Raw genomic sequence first — 19,977 nt, forward strand, 5'->3', positions numbered from 1 at the left:
TTAATTAATATTTACTTTTAAAAATACACGTGGACGTTGATTTGTTAATACAAATGCTGCAAAACGCTACAGTAATGGACTCTTTTTCTTGAGTCTTTTTTGTGTACTATTTTCGCTCTTATTCCTTTTGTTCACGAATTGTACTTCCTTCGTCTCAGTCTCCCTTCGTTTTAAATCACACAAGAATCTAATTTTCTGTTCTCAGAAAATAAGTTTATCGCCCTCTGAAGATGAAAATGTAAACGTGATTCCAACTCATATTGTTCGTTAAATTGATTTTCCTCTTACCGATTTTGTGAAAGGGGTGTTTAGTATGAATTTCTAACTGGGACAGCCCATTAAGTACAGGGTCTTGCGATCTACTGGACGACCAGGTTAGTATGCCCTTCTGTAAGCTTAAGGAAGTTACGTACTAAAAATTCAGAACATAAAAGAAATTGTATGCTGTATCGATTCCTGGCGATGCCCGAATTTATAACTTGTGTTGGGCAAGGCCGTGGTCTAGGCAACACGGAGTTTTCCTCCGGGGGCTTCCCCGGTTTCTCCGTGGCATCCCAACAATTACTCCATTCACACACAGAAGAAGGCAATGGCAAACCACTTCTGGATCATCTGCCAAGAACGTATATGAACAGGTCCCAGTCCGAGAAAAGGATGGAAGGATCCTGTTCATATGGACCTGTCGTCAGACAGAACACTAAATAAATATAAGAAAAACAAATAGTGGAATATCACAATCAAAATATAAAATTATGTTCGACTGACAGTAAAAAAATACCGTATTAGTATAGCACAACTGTATGTCACGAATATGGGTTAGAGGTTTCTTCATAATTTCATATCAGCCATTTCTGTCACGCCGATTTCTTGTTTTAATCATTCGTGATGCCTGATTAACGCTGGTCTTAATTGAGTTTTTGTATATCTGTAGACCTATTACAAAATTTATCTACCACGAGTATTTTAAACAATAAGTTTGTACTAATAATAAAACGTTTCAAAATGTGGGGTCGTTATCATGCGTTCTTTGTACGAAATGCATTGTGGGGACTTATTATGAGTTGGTCGTTTCTATGCCAACATGATTCAAAGCGAGAACCACTTGGCAGATTTGGATGTAATTTGATATGATGTGCCACTAGAGACTACTCCAAATTCTCAGCTTTTATTTCGGTAATTCAAGTGAAAAAATTAATTAATATTTACTTTTAAAAATACACGTGGACGTTGATTTGTTAATACAAATGCTGCAAAACGCTACAGTAATGGACTCTTTTTCTTGAGTCTTTTTTGTGTACTATTTTCGCTCTTATTCCTTTTGTTCACGAATTGTACTTCCTTCGTCTCAGTCTCCCTTCGTTTTAAATCACACAAGAATCTAATTTTCTGTTCTCAGAAAATAAGTTTATCGCCCTCTGAAGATGAAAATGTAAACGTGATTCCAACTCATATTGTTCGTTAAATTGATTTTCCTCTTACCGATTTTGTGAAAGGGGTGTTTAGTATGAATTTCTAACTGGGACAGCCCATTAAGTACAGGGTCTTGCGATCTACTGGACGACCAGGTTAGTATGCCCTTCTGTAAGCTTAAGGAAGTTACGTACTAAAAATTCAGAACATAAAAGAAATTGTATGCTGTATCGATTCCTGGCGATGCCCGAATTTATAACTTGTGTTGGGCAAGGCCGTGGTCTAGGCAACACGGAGTTTTCCTCCGGGGGCTTCCCCGGTTTCTCCGTGGCATCCCAACAATTACTCCATTCACACACAGAAGAAGGCAATGGCAAACCACTTCTGGATCATCTGCCAAGAACGTATATGAACAGGTCCCAGTCCGAGAAAAGGATGGAAGGATCCTGTTCATATGGCCCTGTCGTCAGACAGAAAACTAAATAATAATAATAATAATAATAATAATAATAATAAGCATTAAAAATCCGTAATTTATAATACAGGCAACTCTCGGTTTACGAACTTTACATTTACGAACATTCGCTATAACGAACGTCACTATTCATTAAAAATTTCTTAAAGTCGCCAATAGATAAGGTTCCTTATAAAACGAAATGCCAAATGTATAGTTAACATAATTGTAAGATTTAAATAAATAAACTTTTAAAAAATATATTTATTACAATATTTATCAGAAAATTATTATATTATAATTATACTGAACAGTTCTTGGTTAATAAAACTAATCTATACAGTAAAAAAAACGTTGGTTTACATGCCACGCCGCGTGGCGTACGTTACGTATCGTAAGAGCTCCGAAATGCAAGATACACGTAACGAACAACGTTCGTAAACTGAGAGTTGCCTGTAATTGTTTGTTTCTTTGTCGTTTAATTCTGCGTTTAAAAGTACAAAGTCTTGTATTATAATTCTGGCTGAAACTGTGTTCGAGTCTGCCCTGTCACTCTCGACTTGAAACAGGAATTATATCAGAGCATTGAAATGTCACGGGAGTGTTGCATGTGTGCACAGGAACCAGAGGAACAAGCTGAAACTCGATAATCTGTCCCTGCCGAGCCCCGAGCGCCACCGTCCGCTGAGGCACCAGTACAGCTCCGACAACATGCACGTTCCGCCGTTCAACATCCCTAACCTGCGCATCGAACAGCGCAAAACTTCCAGCGCAGAGGACATGGCCCGCAAGAACTCGGGAGGTGAGTGACGTTATACGTACATCTCACTGTTCGACGTCTTTCCCATGTGATCTGAGGCACAAGAGAGCTCCGTTGTATGGAAGAATACTGGGTAATATAAAGAGGGTAACGTTACAAATCAAGTGTTTCCATTCTCAAGTGTTTGCTACGGATTCGTCAATAGTGAAATTCTGCGTAGATTTTGTCGTAACAGTTCGCCAATCGTTGGGGATGCTAGATTTCTTTCTTCTCTCCCCTTACTATGGTAAGATCCCGCTTTTGTTGTGAAGTCAACATTGCCGTAAGATTTTATTACTCGTACAGCCCTTCGCGTACAAAAGTTAACACGCGTTCTTGTACGAAATACGTAACGAATTATAATGGTGAGATCGTGTCAATATGTCTGTCTCCGCGTGGTTCAAATTGGTGGATAGGCGAGGCATATATAGGCGATGAGAACTTCTTTAAAAAAAATTTGTTCCGAAGCCAGAAGGAAAGTACCATTCAAAGGACCAAGGTGTGAATATGAGGATAATATTAAAAATGATCTTAAGTAAATGTTTCTTAGAAAGAACAGGAAGAGGTTGTGGGATCCTTTAAACACGATAATGAACCATAGAAGGTTATTGAGAATGGAAGATTAACTTACCACAGGCGTATTCGACTAAATCTGTCTTTACAGTAGCACTAATCTAACTGCGAAACGTTTACCAAAACTTCAACATACACAGAACTAATTAAGACCTTTCATATGCTGGTAACTGGATGTTTATAAACGTTTATATTTGTTCACGTATTCTTTAAAACCTGATTAACAATTTACCATAATCCTTAAATTTTAAATTATTATTATCGTAAAGAAAAGAGATATATTTTTTGTTTATGAACGTTAAATTTCGTTAACCTGTACCAGCGTGTAGTTTCATTGGGCATGATGTTGGTGTTGGAGTCCATATAAGCACGTATTAACATTAATCGACGTTTGTCTTATGCCTTATATGTTTCCCTCTTAAAATACTACGTTACAGGAATCGATACCGGTTTCATATTGGATGTAATGAATCGATGGTTGGGCGACCAGGGTCTGAATCCCGGTACTGGTACCCTAAAGTCTCTTAAATTTAAGGGTCCCAGTCCGAGAAAAGGATGGAAGGATGCTGTCCATATGGACCTGTCGTCAGACAGAACACTAAAAATAAATAAAATAACATGTGCACAGGGACAACTTTGCTCTTGTACGTTTTTGTCATAGTTTCTTTGTTTTCTTGTTAAATAAGGTGTCTCAAAATCATGAACACAAATTCAGCGAATGAAATCGAAGTATTTGGTAAATTAAAACTATTACGTACGTCAGCATTGGGACTTGGTGAAATTTTATTGGAACGCCTCATAATACGAGGAAGTTAGGTTGAGATAGAAGAATAATATTAAAATATGTCGCAGATTAATCGACTGTAATAAATAATTACTGAACTAAAATGGCTCTGGATAAAGTGTAATGGCGGTGATCGTCTTCCGGAATAGTAGATTATTTCTGACACGGTGATTGGTAGATTTTTTTGATTATTTAATGACAATTTATCAACTCCTATATGCAGTGACACGATAGTTGTGTACGACATGTTAGGAGGAAGTGACTGTGGTCCTTTCTGAGGGACCATCCCATCGTTTTCCTGGAGACACTGAGGAAATTCCAGAAATATTAGTCATGATAACATGCCTCCAAGAACAAAATAAAGTCCAGGGACTTCGGAACATGAATCAAGAATTATATCTACTCAGACCCTGCGTTCTGTACGTGTCTGGATTAACTGGATAATTTCTGTTGTATATCGAAAGTTAATTTATGTTTTGCACAAATTAATGTTAGAATTTATAGTTACGTCTCCTATTTGCGTAAAAGCACGAGATACAGAAAAGTTTAAACATTTTAATTTACTTGTGTATTGTTAAATATTTAACGATTCCTGTAATGTAGAACTCTTTTTTGTTTAATGTTTTCTGAAGAGAAAAACGAGAGAAATTGTATTTTCTCGCATGATGATAAATTAAGTGTGATTGGAACAGCATCCTCCATTATCTTTCTTCTGCACTCCTGCTCGCTTGTGGTCTCCATATTAAAACCACGTCCCAAACCAGCTCCAGCTTTGCTTAAGCCTTCTATTATCGGTTTGAATCGACAGTCAGTTCTATCCAGCGGTTCAGATTATAAACTGACGTGTTCGGGCTCCTAAATCCATACTTGTATTTCCATATTTTGTTAAAATTGTTCTCTAAATTTCTCAGATTTGCCTATGTATGTCGCGTATAGACGAAGAATATTATTGTAACAGCCGGACATCCTGGAAGTAACTTCCGTTTGCGTTTCGAAAATTTGTCTTTGTCACAATTCACGGATGTGGCCGGATTAGTTGAGATTTGGGGTTCTCACGGCCTGGTGATGGATAATAGATAATATCCCAAAGTCTGAACTAATTTTAACTTAATATTTTGTTAGTACGGGAATATCATACAAATGGCGAGTTTATTTTAAGTTATAAAAGTTTAAAAATATCTGTCGCTTGCTTGCTCAAATATTTGTGTATATATTAACGGGAAAAAAGAAGACCTCTGCAGTATACGAACTAACGTACTTGTTCCCGTCAGGAAACATATTTTGCGTTTTATGTTATTTTTTTACGAAAAAGCCCTGCTTGAGAGCTGGTTTCTTGTCGAAGCTGCACTTGTTCCACTCTTACTGTCGTAACTGTGGTGATTGTGAGTAACAATAAGACCCCGAATGCACCAGATTCTGGCGTCTTAGGAGGTTGGTGGTTCGGAGCTTCGCCATCGTCTCCTGACAGCAACTTCTTGAGGGTTCACAATGCTTTCCCAAACCGACGGCTGTCTGACAACGCCCTCATGATGCCTCCCAAGATTCGCGTAGCACCATCGTGCGCCTCCTCCCCGGGTGGTACTCCAGGTGGCGGAGGCCTTCCAATCAGACGTCACTCCAGCATCGGACCCCAAGAGCGACGAGGGTCGACCGTCAACCTCTCACCCCCAACGGTGAGTACGATTCTACTAGAAAATGTCTTTGTCGCTGGGGAGTCGTCGTCGTTCCAGTAGGTAGGTCTGGCTGTCTCGATTAAATACTTAAACACTCTTTTTCGCATCCTAAAAGAATGTAACAAGGCCGTCGCCAAGAACAAGACATTCACGCCCATTTGTCGAAATCTTGCCCAAAATATGCCAACGACTTTTTCTAGTATGACTCGTCGGAAATGTTAAGTCCCGCTAGTACGAAATTCCCAGTCTTGCATTCTGGGCCTATGGCCTGGCGGACTTCCGGTTCCGTAATTACTGTAGTATTATCTGTGCCCACCAGATGGCAGGAGCTACTTCATAGGTATTTGAGGATGTTGCTTGGACCCCTCTTGCGTCAAGAAACTAAAAGTTAAGGCCATAAAATGACATGAATTCGACGAAAAGAAACGTAATTATAATAGAAGGATGATATTACAAATTTCGTACGCTGACCTTGTTAAAAATAAATGATTTCCACGTGACTATTCGAAACATTCTTTTCTGTCTCATAACAGTGCAGTGGCTTCTGAGAATATAGAAATATGTGTTTGTTTTACCAACTCATAAATTTTCCTTTAGCTAAAGCTTTCTGCAGAAAGTATACCCCAGACACCTTTTCTGGGAAAGTAAATAGGGAAGGGTCGTGATTAACCCACGTGTCTTTGTTCTTTGTCCCTTGTGTATGATCGTCAGCCACACGAGGCTGCAACAGCGAACCGTCTCTTGAGAAAACATATTTCGACAACATGTATTTTTTAACCCCCCCCCCCCCCCCCCCCCCCCAGTGCCTCGTTTAACACCACGTACAAATTCGCCTTTCCTATTACTATTATTCTTCTTCTTCTCTATTTTATACTTAATAATATTTATCAGTCTAAGCGTACATTAATGTCACATTTAGTGGCTGTGCTAGACACCATTCCTACTTAAGTTGCTTTACTTTAAGACACAAAAAGATCAGTCATATTAAACTTTTCCTCCCAAGAACTCAAATCCTGCTTTTGGCGTAGTGCCTGTAGGAAGATGTCCTCGATATACTTTTCCCAGGAGCATAAATAACTGTTGATCATTGGTATATCTGTCAATCCATTACACAAAATCTTTATCAGTAGCGAAATCGTACGCCTTATTGCGAAAGACAGACGTTTCAAATGGCGAATAAGATAATTACCATAATGGCACGACATTTTACGCATTTATAGTGGACCTGAGAAACAAAAATTATAGATAGTATAAATCCTTCGCCAGTTATATAAAAGTATATGAGCAATTAACGGGACAGAAGGTTAATGAGTGGGGGGAAAAAATCTAATATTTTAGTCCCATTTATCCGGCCCCGAACGAGACCGAATGACGGTCGGTTAATCGAAAATGTCGGATAATACGAACGACCGTCAAAATACAATATGGCATCAAAAAATATTATTTCGTATTATCTAAATTTGTAAATAAAAGACTTTTTTTTAAAGGAATTAGTAATGGTGGTTTGCATCTGAGCTTCCGTTTTCTTTGCGGTAAGGTCACGCCAGCGGCAACTCAGTAGAAAAATGTGTCGAGTTGGCATCAGATAAAATAGAGCATTCAGACACGGCACATCGTATAAAATGAAATGTCTGATAACCTAACTGAAGGTCGGATAATCGGGACTCCACTGTAATAAAAAAAAGTATCAAAACTTTGTCCCATTTTGTGCTGTTAATGGTCAGCGGAAAAGGGTTTAATGCTGATGTCCTTGTTCCCGTTGTGATCATGGCCGCAGGGCGGACTGCACTACAGCTCAGTATCGAGGGAGGGCTCGAGCTTGTCCGTGCCATCGACGTATGTAAGTCAGTCACACTGCTCACCAACTGTGTTTCTGTTATTCTTCCTCCGTCCGCCTTCTGTTGCCTCAGTTTGCTGCTGCCATAACATTTATTATTTTGTTTTGTTCTTAACTTTTGCTCTAATATTTCTCTTTCAGCCACCATTAGGGAAAACAACGCACAAAATATGTGGCGGTAATAGTTTTACACGGCCAATATTGATGATGTGTATGATTTAGCATGTTACGATCATCACAGTTATGTGAAGGGTACATCATTGCATCACGTGAGTCATGTTGAGTCATGACAGGAAATGACAATGTTCTGAATCGTGCTTCAGAGGACAGATGCATATGCGCAGGTTTAGTAACCGTAGGAAACATAGGTAAACAAATTACCATATATATGTGCTTGTGAGGTAAAGTTTTCTTTCGATTTTGTGTGGTTACATTTTTGTGCATTCGTTTTGTAAATTTAAAAAAGGAATGGGCTAAATAATCCATGTCAAAAATGCAGTGACCGCTAATTTGATTTATGTAAGGTAATTCTTGTTAATTTTACACAAGATGCATATATTTTGCAGAATTATTGAACTTGACACAGTTATCTGCATCAGTCATGTAATAAAATACTGTAGTGTTTATTGAATGGTATTCTTTTCTTCCAAAACAATAAGAAAAGAATTTAGTAAATAATTCCAATGCTATTTATTTATTTATTTAACACCATAGCATATATCTGGTATTTTAAAGTTCACTTCCCAAAATCGCAGAGATCTTCATATTATTCTATTGTAAGTTAATGACTTGCAGGGTTACAAGTTTCTTAATTTATAAATAGTAAGTTCATGTTTGTAAATTGTTGGTGCAGAAAATCTTTCTTCTGGTGGTGTGACAGTCTGATGACATTAGGGTTTATTACTGGATTAATTCCTCATAAATGCTTGTAAGCAATAGTGGTTGGGCTATCTTGTGGTTAGTTTTGCAGTAACACTGTAGTTGACTGTAAATTATTGTCATAACTATTTAATTTATATTTGAGTTAGAAACAATTATTGTACATGTGCTATGACATATTCTACATCCTTGACTTGGGCCAATGAAGGATCTGTGGGATGTAAATAAATTCTATTCTATTCTGTTAGTAAGAGGGGTTGGTGTCAATTGGAATTTGTACTGACTTTAGGCAAGGACCAAGTAATATTGTTCTTTGTTACTTGGAGAATGGTTCATGAAAGAAATTAGACTTTAGACATCAATATGGACTGTCTTCATGTGTATGCGAGTCTTTGATATGACCTTGAAGAACATCAATAATGTCTTAAAATGTATTCCTGAGTGGATGAAAGGTAGCTTTATTAATTGAAATTACAGTGCATCACATTACATGTATAACACTGCATTTAATAGCCCTTGAACAACATATGTTAACCTGTATAAAATTTGGATTTGAGATTCTCACAGAGCTGAGTACAAAGATGGTTGTCTTGTGGATTGTAGCAGCGTGTAGTCTGGTAGAAGTTTATGAAGTTAATTTTATATTTATTTCAATAGTTTTCCAAAATGAAAATCACATATATATGTTAATTTAATTAGTTTGAATGTCATATAATTTAAAGGAGGTAAAGTTACTGTACTTTTTGTCATATTGTTTGCACTTCTTTTTTTTAACTTTTGTATGTAATGTTGCATAGTTGTCTTATGTAGCTTCAGCAGTAGCTACTGGAAGAATGTAATATAATTTTTACAGCATCAGCTGACAGTAATATGAACAGGTATACATGCCACACACCATGTATGTTTGGCATAAACATAATGATGAACATTGTACATATTCCTGATCTGCACTGTAATGTGACATGACAACACAGTTGATGTGTTGGAAATGAGTTTCCATGGCATTTGCTTCCACAAGAAGCTAATAACAATGAATTTGATCTGGTAGACTATTCAGGTTTTACCTATTACTTTCAGGTCACATAGAGTGGAACCCCATTATACCTTAACTGTCCAGCATTGGGTTTCTTGCTTCAGCTCCCTACATAACCCTACTTAGAGTTCAGTGGCACTGATTTTTTTTATATTTAAATACCAGTCACCTAGAGTCATACAAATCATTTGACAGAAGTATGTAGAGAAAATAAAATGCCACTAACAAATGATGTTCGAATATGGATGGAGGTTACTTATTGGACTAATCATGTACAATAATGTATTAAAGCACTGCATTTCCAGTTCAAATCTCTTTCATATAAATGTTTTTTTGTGTGATAGGTTAACTTTGAACTTTGTTGTATGAGGATAATAAACGTAGTACAATAAGTATTTTACGATTTATTAAATTGAGTGATTATATCACAAATAAAATTAATAGCAGAAAAAATTAAAATTCATTGGTATACTTTTATGGCTGAGGGACATTTAGCAGACAGTTACATGAATACTTAAAATATAGGTATTATAGTGTGTACCATTTAAAATGCAATACAACAGTCACATCCTATGGTACAAAAATTAAATCAGAAGCAGGTCCACCTAAAATGTAACAGACTCTCCCACATGAGTTAAAGTTACTTACCAAAATATTACTTCATGTCAAAATCTTTTGCTGCTGTTTGTGAAGCATTTAGCAATGCATATCCTGACAAAGAAATACCAAGACAACAGAACAGCAACTTTTAATAGCATTTCATGACACAAAATATTTGCAACCAGAAGCATGAGCATTGTCCTCCACTACGAACACAATAAATGCTATACTGTAAGAGTTCTTTGGTTTGTATATTGTTGAGTGTGGCCTTTGGCCACCACTATCTCAAGACTTGAGGGGTGGGGGGGGGGGGTGTTAATCTGCTGTGCTTGGAGGAATTAAAACCCAATACTAAACAGTCTGTTGCCAACACTGACCTAGAATCGTTTTATTTGAAATTGCACAAAATATACTAAAAAGGATGGATGCTTATTTTTGAAAAGATTGTGTACATTTTCAGCATCTGCTGTAAAACTATTCTCTAACTACTTCCTAATAAATAAAAACTAATATGCAACTTTCTTGTCTTGTTATAATCATGTCAACAAAGCATACAGCTACTGTTGTAGATGATATTGTTTTTTAAATGGAAAAATATTGAAGTTTATAAGTAAAAACTATGGTGGGTGATGGATGTCTGAAAGAAGCTTTGTAAAGCTTGAAGTTATTATTTCATGAAGTCAGGTTATTGGTTACTGGGTTTTAATTTTGTATATTTTATTGTATACTAATCCCTGGCGTAACAGCCCTCTGAGAGCCAAAGCCGACTAGCTGGCTGCTGACCTCATGTTCACATGCCTAAGCAGAGGTGAACGATCATCCAACCAGATATAGGGTGACGTGTGGTCAGCACGACGAACCCCCAACCATTGCTAGTTTTCCTGACCGGATTATGCTACTCATTGTAGCTCCCCAATTTCCTCACCGGGTTGGCACCGGTCCCATAAACTGGTCGAAAGCTCATGAAAACATTTCTGCTCCCCCCGAGATTCGAACCAGCGCGCATTCCGTATCGCCGGTCCGAAGCATGATGCCTCAGACCGCGTGGCTACGGCGCAGGACTTATTGTATACTACTGTACAGTAAAATTATTATGTAATCCTGACCTGCCTTTACCCATAAAGGAAAATAGAAAAGTAAAATAAAATTATTGTTAAGTCCAATAAATAACCCCCATTCATTTTAAATATTCCCTCAAAAAAATTTTGGCCGTGTAAAATATTATAATTATGCTTTATGTTGCATGCTTCTTTTTTGCATATAGGAAAGTTGTTGTGTCCTCGTCTGGCAGATTTGTGCGTGTCCAGCGTCTTTTGTCCTTCTGTCTCCATTAAGTGTCTTCTTGAAGCAGAATCTTCGCAGAAGAGAGGCAGTCTTCAACAGACCCTTTAAAACTGTGTCTTTGTAATTGTAGTAGCATTATTTTGTAATGTTGTTAATTTACATATTGACGGTTTATGCTGAGACAGGTGACCATCAGGACATAATTGTCTCCATGTTCATGCGTCCATTGTAAAGTATGTCGAGAAAAGTAAACACTTGTTATGTGTATGTGTTTGTATGTTGCTTTGTGAACTGATTGTTGCTATCTGTTCTCTTCTATCCAGCTTGCACGGAGCATGATCGTGAGTACCGAATGGTGTTGACACAGATACATGTATTGTTGGATGTTGTAAATTGTAGATAGTCATGGAGGTGAGAGATAAAGTTTCAGGCCAGTAAAAACAGTAAGTAAAATTATAGTTTTATAAACTTTAATCTTCATGATTTATATACAAATATAAGTTATCATAGTACTCACATCAATTTGCAAAACTGCCATTCAGATTAAACTGATGAGTGAAATCAGTTTTATCACCATAATATGTATTTGTCGCTAGTGCCAACATCAATCACATTGGTATTTAAATTATTATCAAAAACTAATATACTCCATTATTAAAATATGTAAACAAACATACACGGTGTTTTGTAAACTCACAGCAAAGCTACAAAATTGAACTTACTTCAGTATATAATTCATTAGAGATTATAGTGCATAAAAGATGAACGTTTTGAGATGTTGGTAAAGTAAATGATGATGGGACATAATAATTTTATTCTGGAATGATAAGTGCTTAGTGGTTGTCTTTAGACTGTGTAGTTGTTGTGTTATATTCTGTGATGTAGTAGTAGTAGTAGCAGTAGCAGTGCATTGTAGCATATATCTGCATGCGCCTTGTAGTAATCAGCAATAATTACTCTTCTCATCAGGAAGATTAAATATCTAATTTCATTAACTAAAATGTTTAAATCATGGTTGCCAACTACCAGATAGAATCTAGAACAGTCATTGGAGGGGTTGTGTTAAAAAAATTTAAATTGTATTTTCTAGTTATATAAGTTTCTCAAGAACACAAAGTTTAGAATGAATACATATTCTGTAACACATGCAAATTTTGAAAGAGTGAAACAATTGTTTGTGAGTGATTGAAGAAATTATGTCACAGTGAATGACAACTGCACAAAATCCACATTTACTTTTAATGTAATTATGACTGATAATTGATTAGATGTAATAGCTAAGGACATGATATTAAATTTCCTATGTGACATATATAACCAAAAGTACATGATTCATTCTTGTGGTTTGAAAGTATTGACTTTGCATTGATCCAAATCAAAAGTATTATGATGATAGATTTTCAGGTAATTTATGTTTGGCAATTGATCGGTTTTAATTTGTAATTCCACCAAAATAAATTAATTCAGATGAAATTATTTTGGTGACACTGGGTTGCAGCCTCAAATAAAAACCAGACTTACACAGACCAACATAGTACTGTCACATGTGTTGGAAGTTTATGTGCTGGCAAGTGTTCCTTCTTCACTTTATACTGGACACTGTTTTTTACTCCAAGTGGCCGCGTGGGCCTTGTGCCACTTGGTCACAGGGACCGTGGGTTCGAATCCCACTCAAGACATGGATGTTTGTCCACATCTTTCTGTGTTGTGCTGTCCTGTGTACAGGTAGAGGCCTTGCGACAGGCCGATGACTCATCTAAGGAGGCCTACCAACTGTCTGTAGATCAAAGCCAGTGATAGTTGGGACCTGCAGATGCTCAGTCAATAACTGATCTTCTCCATGGTCTCTTTTTCTGTTATGCAGATGTGACAGTTTTTCATGTGTACTACTGTTTTTCTGATGATTTCACTTTTGTTTTGTTAGGGTGGCAGTATGCCAAATACAAGCAGCAGTGTGCCCTTCCTGCTCAGTTCCAGCATGAGCAGCATTCGCTCTCGCCGGCCTTCCGCCTGCTTGTCGAGCTCGCAGGGGTCAGGCCTCCTGCAACAGCTCGGCTCCGGCATGGTAAGACAACTCACACTGGGATCCTCCTATCAGCACCCGGCCAACGGAAGGGCATTCCCTAGTAGCAATGTAAGGAAATGTCCTTCCTGTGTGTGACTCTCAACAAAACTCTTCCAAACTTTGCTGCTGCTGCTGCTGCTTCTCATTCGTGCTTTGTCGATATACTTGTTGCATATTACATGTGAGGAGTTTGTCCTTACATTTATGTCCTCGTTACCGCTCTTTTAATGGGTTTAAGTGCATTGCTTTTGGACCATGGAAGATTTACTTTCCAGGAAATTGTTCTTGAGTCTGGAAGTAATATTTCCTGTGGTCAGTGCCTTCCATGTTTTCTCCTCCATTTGTTACTTTGTTATATTATTAACCAACAAATTAACTTTATCTTGAGAAATATAAACTCATTGTTTGAGATGAGTGATATATTTGTTAACCACAGTCCAATGCTTGCATTTAGTTTGTGTCTTGTTAAAATAGTTACTGCAGTTAATCTTGAATTATCCTTTGTGAAGTAAATCATGTTACTTATTTTCTATATGCATAAAGAGACCAAGGTAACAAGAAAAAACGAAAAGAAGTTCCTATTGATTCTTGTCTTCCTGGTCATTGTATGTTTTGTGGAACAAGTTCAACATAATTCATTTTCCCATGGATAATCAGTGTAACCTACATACTGATATGCCCTTAACCTTTGTTGTTTGGTTATTTTCTTTAATTAGATGTGTTCTTTCAGTTCAAAATACATTATTTTTGTATCAGGAAAAGTTTGCTATCCAGAAAATTACCATTGCTACTGTAAGTAATATTAACAGGAGCCACTGCCTTTACCATGATGGCTTTTTACCCCATGTGTGAACAGTAAATAGGTATCATAGATTTTATGCAAGGGACTGTCCAGAAGTGAGTAAAGGCAAGTTAACATTTTTGTTTATAGTACAGGTCTAGGAGGAATTGAACCAATGCTCTGCAAATACATTGCAGTGAATCACAATATAGCAAATGATGCATATAGTGCATATCAGTATATTCTATTCAACTCATCAGTGTATCACGTGCCTACCTCTCTTTTAATTATCTATATTGCTTTTCACCATAATTCACATTTTAACTTTAATACATATATCAGAATCCGGTTATGAAAACCAGCAATGGATGGGGGGGTTCGTCGTGCTGACCACACGTCACCCTATATCTGGTTGGATGATCGTTCACCTCTGCTTAGGCATGTGAACCTGAGGCCAGCAGTCAAGCTAGTCGGCTTTGGCTCGCATAGGGCTGTTATGCCACGGATTTAATTTTACGTATATCAGCATGCATTTTTAAAAAATCAACAACAGAATCTCCAAATTCATTGCCCTAATAACAGTGCCTCCATCTTGAGAAGCAAAGGTATGCTATATTAAACTACACTCAAATCCTTGTGATATACAGTGAAACCTCTATCCATCGTTCCCGGAACTATCGTTTTCCCGGATGCATCGTCCGTTTTGTTCGGTCCCGGATACATCCCATATAAAATAATGTTACATTTTCCCGCTTCTATCGTTCCTCGAACTATCGTTTTATCGCATCGATCGTTCAAAAATCTTAGTCCCGGCCCACAATTTTCCCGCAATGATCGTTTCTGAGAAATTAAAATGCTGGGTTTTGAGATAAATTAATACCGAAAGACGCAGAATGTTTTTGGAATACACAGTAGCGGTAACCTGTTATGTCGCCCAACCAGCACAGATCCTTTTGGAATGAGGGGACAGTGGTGCAGGGGTGATAGTTGGAGTGAATGGCGTTGCTCATTGTCAGAAATTTTACGATTTTAATTAGGGTGCACTCATATTTCGTTCCAGCGATGCCAAATGGCATGTGCACTGTGAATTTCTTCACAAATGCTTTTATTACAAGTACAAAGGAAAGGCGAAAGTGCTGCTGTGGATGTGGAAATAACGGAGCTGTGGCTCGAGAGACTGCCAACACTGCTGGAGGGATATGAGCCGCGGGACATTTATAATGCGGATGAGACCGGACTTTTCTACAACGCCCTCCCGGATAGGACTCTGGCATTGAAAGGTGAATCTTGCCACGGGGGAATACGTGCAAAACACCGAATTACTGTTCTTCTGTGTGTTAACAGTGACGGTAGTGACAAACGGGTTCCGATTGTAGTTGGAAAATCACGAAAACCGCGTTGTTTCAAAAACATGAAAAAACTTCCGGTGAAATATCACGCCAACAAAAAGGCTTGGATGACAACAGACATCTTTACGGCGTTTTTAAGTTCTCTAGATGCCTCCATGGGCGCACAAGGCAGAAAGATTTTGCTGTTTGTTGATAATTGTGCCGCTCATCCGAAGGACACGACATTTCTACGAAATGTGAAAGTCGTGCAGTATCCAGCAAATTGCACGAGCGTCTTGCAACCGCTTGATTTGGGCATCATAAAATCTTTCAAGCAGTTGTATAGAAAGCGCCTTGTGCAAACAGCTGTATGTGCAATGGATGCTGGGAAGGATGTCAACATGAAAATTGACGTGCTACAAGCAATTCATTTCACAGTGGCAGCTTGGCGGCATGTCTCCCAACCAACTGTTCTGAATTGTTTTCACAAAGGTGGCTACGGGTGTGAACTTCGCACAGAAGCAGACTCTAACGTCAGTGTGGATGAGCATGATGGCTTTCACGAAGACTGGAATAGATTTGGCGCCGTGAAAGACGTGGTTAAATTTGGTGACTACGCGGCAGTAGACAGCGAGCTTGCTACATGCGGAGTCGACACGATTGATAAGTTGTGTGACGATCGCGAAAGGGGTGGGAGCGGTGAGGAAGACGACGAATGCGAGCCCGAAGCTGTGCCGAGTTTTGCCGAAGCACACGCTGCATTGGCAAAAGTGAAGTCGTTCTTTTATGCCCATAATATTAGCGAACGTGACGAGGAAAACATTTTGAACGTGGAAAGTACTCTGTTTGGTCTAAAACGTAAAGTTTCGACAAACCAGTTGTCCATTAAAGACTTTTTTGGTAAAAAGAAGTAACTTTGAAAGAGAAACATTGTTTTTTTTAAAATTTTTAATGCTTTCCCGCATCTATCGTTTTCCCGCATCTATCGTTTTTATTTCCCACCCCCGCCGAAAACGATGCATCGAGGTTTCACTGTAGTTCAATTTGTATTCAGGGAAGTTCCTACCCAAGACCCAGTGCTATTTTGGGTTATCACTGTTACAGGGATTTTCGTAAATTTCCTACATTCATTATCACAGTTGCTTCGCTGAGCAATGTCTACTTCAGATTTAATTCTCCACAGCTTACTTCTAAAGTAAACTATACTGTGAGTAATACCTCTGATCCCAATGCTTTAAACCTAAATATCAAATGACATAACCAAGTCTGAGATTGAAGTCATGTAAGTGTTCTGATTTATTAAGAAATTAAGATTTTCTGCTTTATTTTTCATCTTACAAAGAAAAACATTACTTTAGAAGAGTTTTATTATCTGTTATGCCACAAATACATAGATGTGGCACATGTTAACAGAGAAACATACCATTCTCATTCTCTGCGAATCAGAAGTTGGCTTGACTCAACATAAACATGTATCTGTAAGTTCAGTACTAACTTCTGGAGTTAACTTCATGATTGTTGTTTTTTTTTAAAGGAATGTTCAATTATAACCTGCACCCTAGTAGCTTTGTACCCTGTGCAGTCTTTTCCACTATAAGTATGTGCAGACATCTTGTGGTGACAAGTGTAAGTTGTAATACTTGTATTTCAATGCACTTAATTTGCGTATACAGAAAGAAATGCTATACACCTGTACTTAATCTTCTCATTTGCCTCTGCAGTCAAGTCTCTGCCACTTATGTTTTCTAGGAAAAAAGTGCTGTCTCGCTGTGTTGTGATAATGCTTTACTGCTTAAGTATGTCAAGATCTTATTCTGTTTGCAAATTCTTGTGTGCATTTTTCATGTTACTGTTCACTAAAGGTATTACAGAACAGGGGCTCTCAACCTGTGGCCTGCCAATGTGCTTTATGCTGCCCACATACATTTTTGTAATATATTGCATCTATCTGTATGATGAAAAATAGTTACCTGGTATCAGGAAACACATCTCATTAATGTTGTCAGTATTTGACAGTCTCATTGTCTGTGAATAACTTTCAAGCTTAATGGAAAACATTAAACCAAGACTTAGATAAGATCTTATTCATCAACAGTTGGAGGAAATGTACATGAATCACATTGGTGAATATTGCGTCACAAGTGCAGTGAAGTCCACATTTATTTTTTCTTATTGTGGTAAGAACATTAGGAATTTGACAAAATAGAAAAATTATTAAACGTGTTTTATTTTATTACAAAGTTATTTCCATGGTAAGGGTAATGAGTACATTTGTTTCCACAAATGAATCTGTCTGTTCTTATTTTCTCAAGTTACATTGCATGCCAAGTCACTGCTGAAGACAGAGAACATGCCATTGTATTCATCACAGGAATTTATTTTACAATTCATGTCTTCAGTCTACAGTTGTTTCACAAGGATCAAATTTTCTAATGTATATCCAAGTAATTTTCTTCAATAGCCAAGGAAGTAGAATTCTTTCATTTACTGCACCTGAAAGTTACATATAATAACTATATATCACTTTTAAAATATGTTTCTTTCCAAGTATTCATGTGTATGTCTCTTCTCCAGAAACTCTGAAAGAATTTTGATGAAACCTGTTATTAGGGGACTATACCATAAGCTGCCAGGCACATTTAACTTTTATTTGCATCAGATAAGTCCTACTGTATATTAAGCTCAAATGTAACAGCAATTTTCTCAAAAACTGCTCATTATCCAAAGAATTTATGTATGACAAAATATAGATTGCATTAATATCAACAACTTACAGCTAAAACACTTGCTTTCATGTAATATAAAGAAAATAATTTTTAATTCTGTGATATTTGTTGTGTGATCAGCTTTGCAGCAGTAAGCTTTTATTTGTAGTAAATGAACATCAGGGGAAATGAAGTATGCAGAATCAGAAAGGATGCATTTGGAAGATTTCTGTAGTCTGTTGGAGTAATCTTTCCTCTTTTATCAATTACAAAGTATTAAACTAGCCCTGTTATTCCTGCCTTCGAAGGTTAGTGGACAGCTTTCAGCAAATCAGTCGGTGTTTGTAATGAGCAGTGACTCCTTATTCATGGTTCACAGACTTGAGAGTGAGCTAATATTATTGGTATGGGAATGTTGAACTAGTTACGTAGATGCATGCGTATGAGGGGGATTAAAATTGTAATAAGAAACAAATTAAAGCAGCTATAAAAGAAACTGAATAAATGGGAAAGTTGCGATTTCACAGTTGGGAGTTCACCACATCTGTCCTCTGTGTATTTCACTGGATGTCTTCTTGCTGTCTTTAATGCCTGTTTATGTATGTAGTTTGTATTGAATGACTGTTTTAAAGATGTGTTTGTTTCTTTTTAATTTTAGTTTTACTTTAAACTAAAATATAGATTAGCACATAAAATATGTTTTAATATTGTACTCCTTCAGTGAAACTTCATTACTATGTTCATTTATGAAATAAGTATAACAATGGTGAAAACATGCTTATGAAAGGGAGAATTATGTTGTTAAATAACTATAGCTGAGGACAGTAGGAGTGTATAAGTAAGATTTTAAATTATTATGGCAAATCAGTGCATTAGTGCCATCTTGGGTGATCAACCATGTCAAAGTTCAGTTAAAAGTCATTGTTTTGAAGACATAAATTGCATGGTTGACTTTTCCATGATGTTAACAGTAAAATTTGATTTAATGGGCTAATAGGGGGAAGAAGTGTCCAGTAAATTGCAAAAAAAAATTTACGATATCAGTAATGCATTCTTAGACCATAATTTCCTTTAGGAAGACTGTTAAACAGATTAGTAATGACACAAGGTTTATTAAAATTCTGCAGTGTAAAGTTATAATTAAGCACAAAATAAATGCAGTGCTCATTAATAGACATTTTCTGTTTTATCAGACGAAGTCCATTAGAACCGAAAATGTCCAGTAATGCCTCGCGTCCAAAAAATATTTGGCAATACTAGACAGTATCCGTTAAATCTGAAACCTGTTAAATTGAGGTTTTATTATATTTGTCATACAAGAAACCAAGAAACTTGTTGTAGAACCTGAGAGTTCATCACTGACAGACACTGAATTGAATGGAATTTATGTCATGGTGTGTTTTTAGGACCCATTTGAATGTCATTTTTCCATCTATGCCTCACTGTCTTGTTCCTCTCGTTTATGCCTTGAATTTGGATGCAGTATTATAAATTTAATATAATTAGTGGAGAAATAAGACTCACTGTTAGAAACTAAATTAATTTATAAATTAGTTAATTAACATTTGATATAAACTTCCTTCAGTAATTTTTAATTATCTGGCCAGTTAAGAAATATCCTGTTACAGAATCCAAAGGTTGCTTTGTGGTATCACTAATGCCTACCTGTCCAGAATCACACATCTGCACAGCCAACTTATTCTGCATCCCTTTTTATGTTATCGTCTGTGCATGCCTGTGTCTCTGAGCAGTCTCTTTGCTATTTCACATTT

At 37.1% G+C, this 19,977-nt stretch overlaps 1 protein-coding gene across 15 annotated transcripts in view; it reads left to right on the forward strand.

The window, feature by feature from the left end:
* Positions 1 to 19,977, forward strand: part of bma (SCY1-like protein bma) — a 323,838-nt gene that overhangs the window by 294,859 nt on the left and 9,002 nt on the right. For 7 of the 15 annotated variants that reach the window (XM_087344003.1, XM_022065882.2, XM_087344002.1 and 4 more), the window contains 5 exons: positions 2,485 to 2,666; positions 5,434 to 5,693; positions 7,471 to 7,533; positions 11,650 to 11,667; positions 13,251 to 13,460. In XM_087344003.1, coding sequence (XP_087200129.1) covers positions 2,485 to 2,666; positions 5,434 to 5,693; positions 7,471 to 7,533; positions 11,650 to 11,667; positions 13,251 to 13,460 — 733 coding nt within the window. Of the gene's footprint in view, positions 1 to 2,484; positions 2,667 to 5,433; positions 5,694 to 7,470; positions 7,534 to 11,649; positions 11,770 to 13,250; positions 13,461 to 19,977 lie in introns of those variants that run through there. The other 8 variants (XM_087344004.1, XM_087344007.1, XM_087344010.1 and 5 more) reach the window with 8 other exon arrangements.

The sequence above is a fragment of the Zootermopsis nevadensis genome, unplaced genomic scaffold, assembly GCF_977971745.1.
Source record: "Zootermopsis nevadensis isolate Lab colony 2312 unplaced genomic scaffold, Znev_1.0 Znev_ptg000007l, whole genome shotgun sequence".
Classification (NCBI taxonomy): Eukaryota; Metazoa; Arthropoda; class Insecta; order Blattodea; family Termopsidae; genus Zootermopsis; species Zootermopsis nevadensis.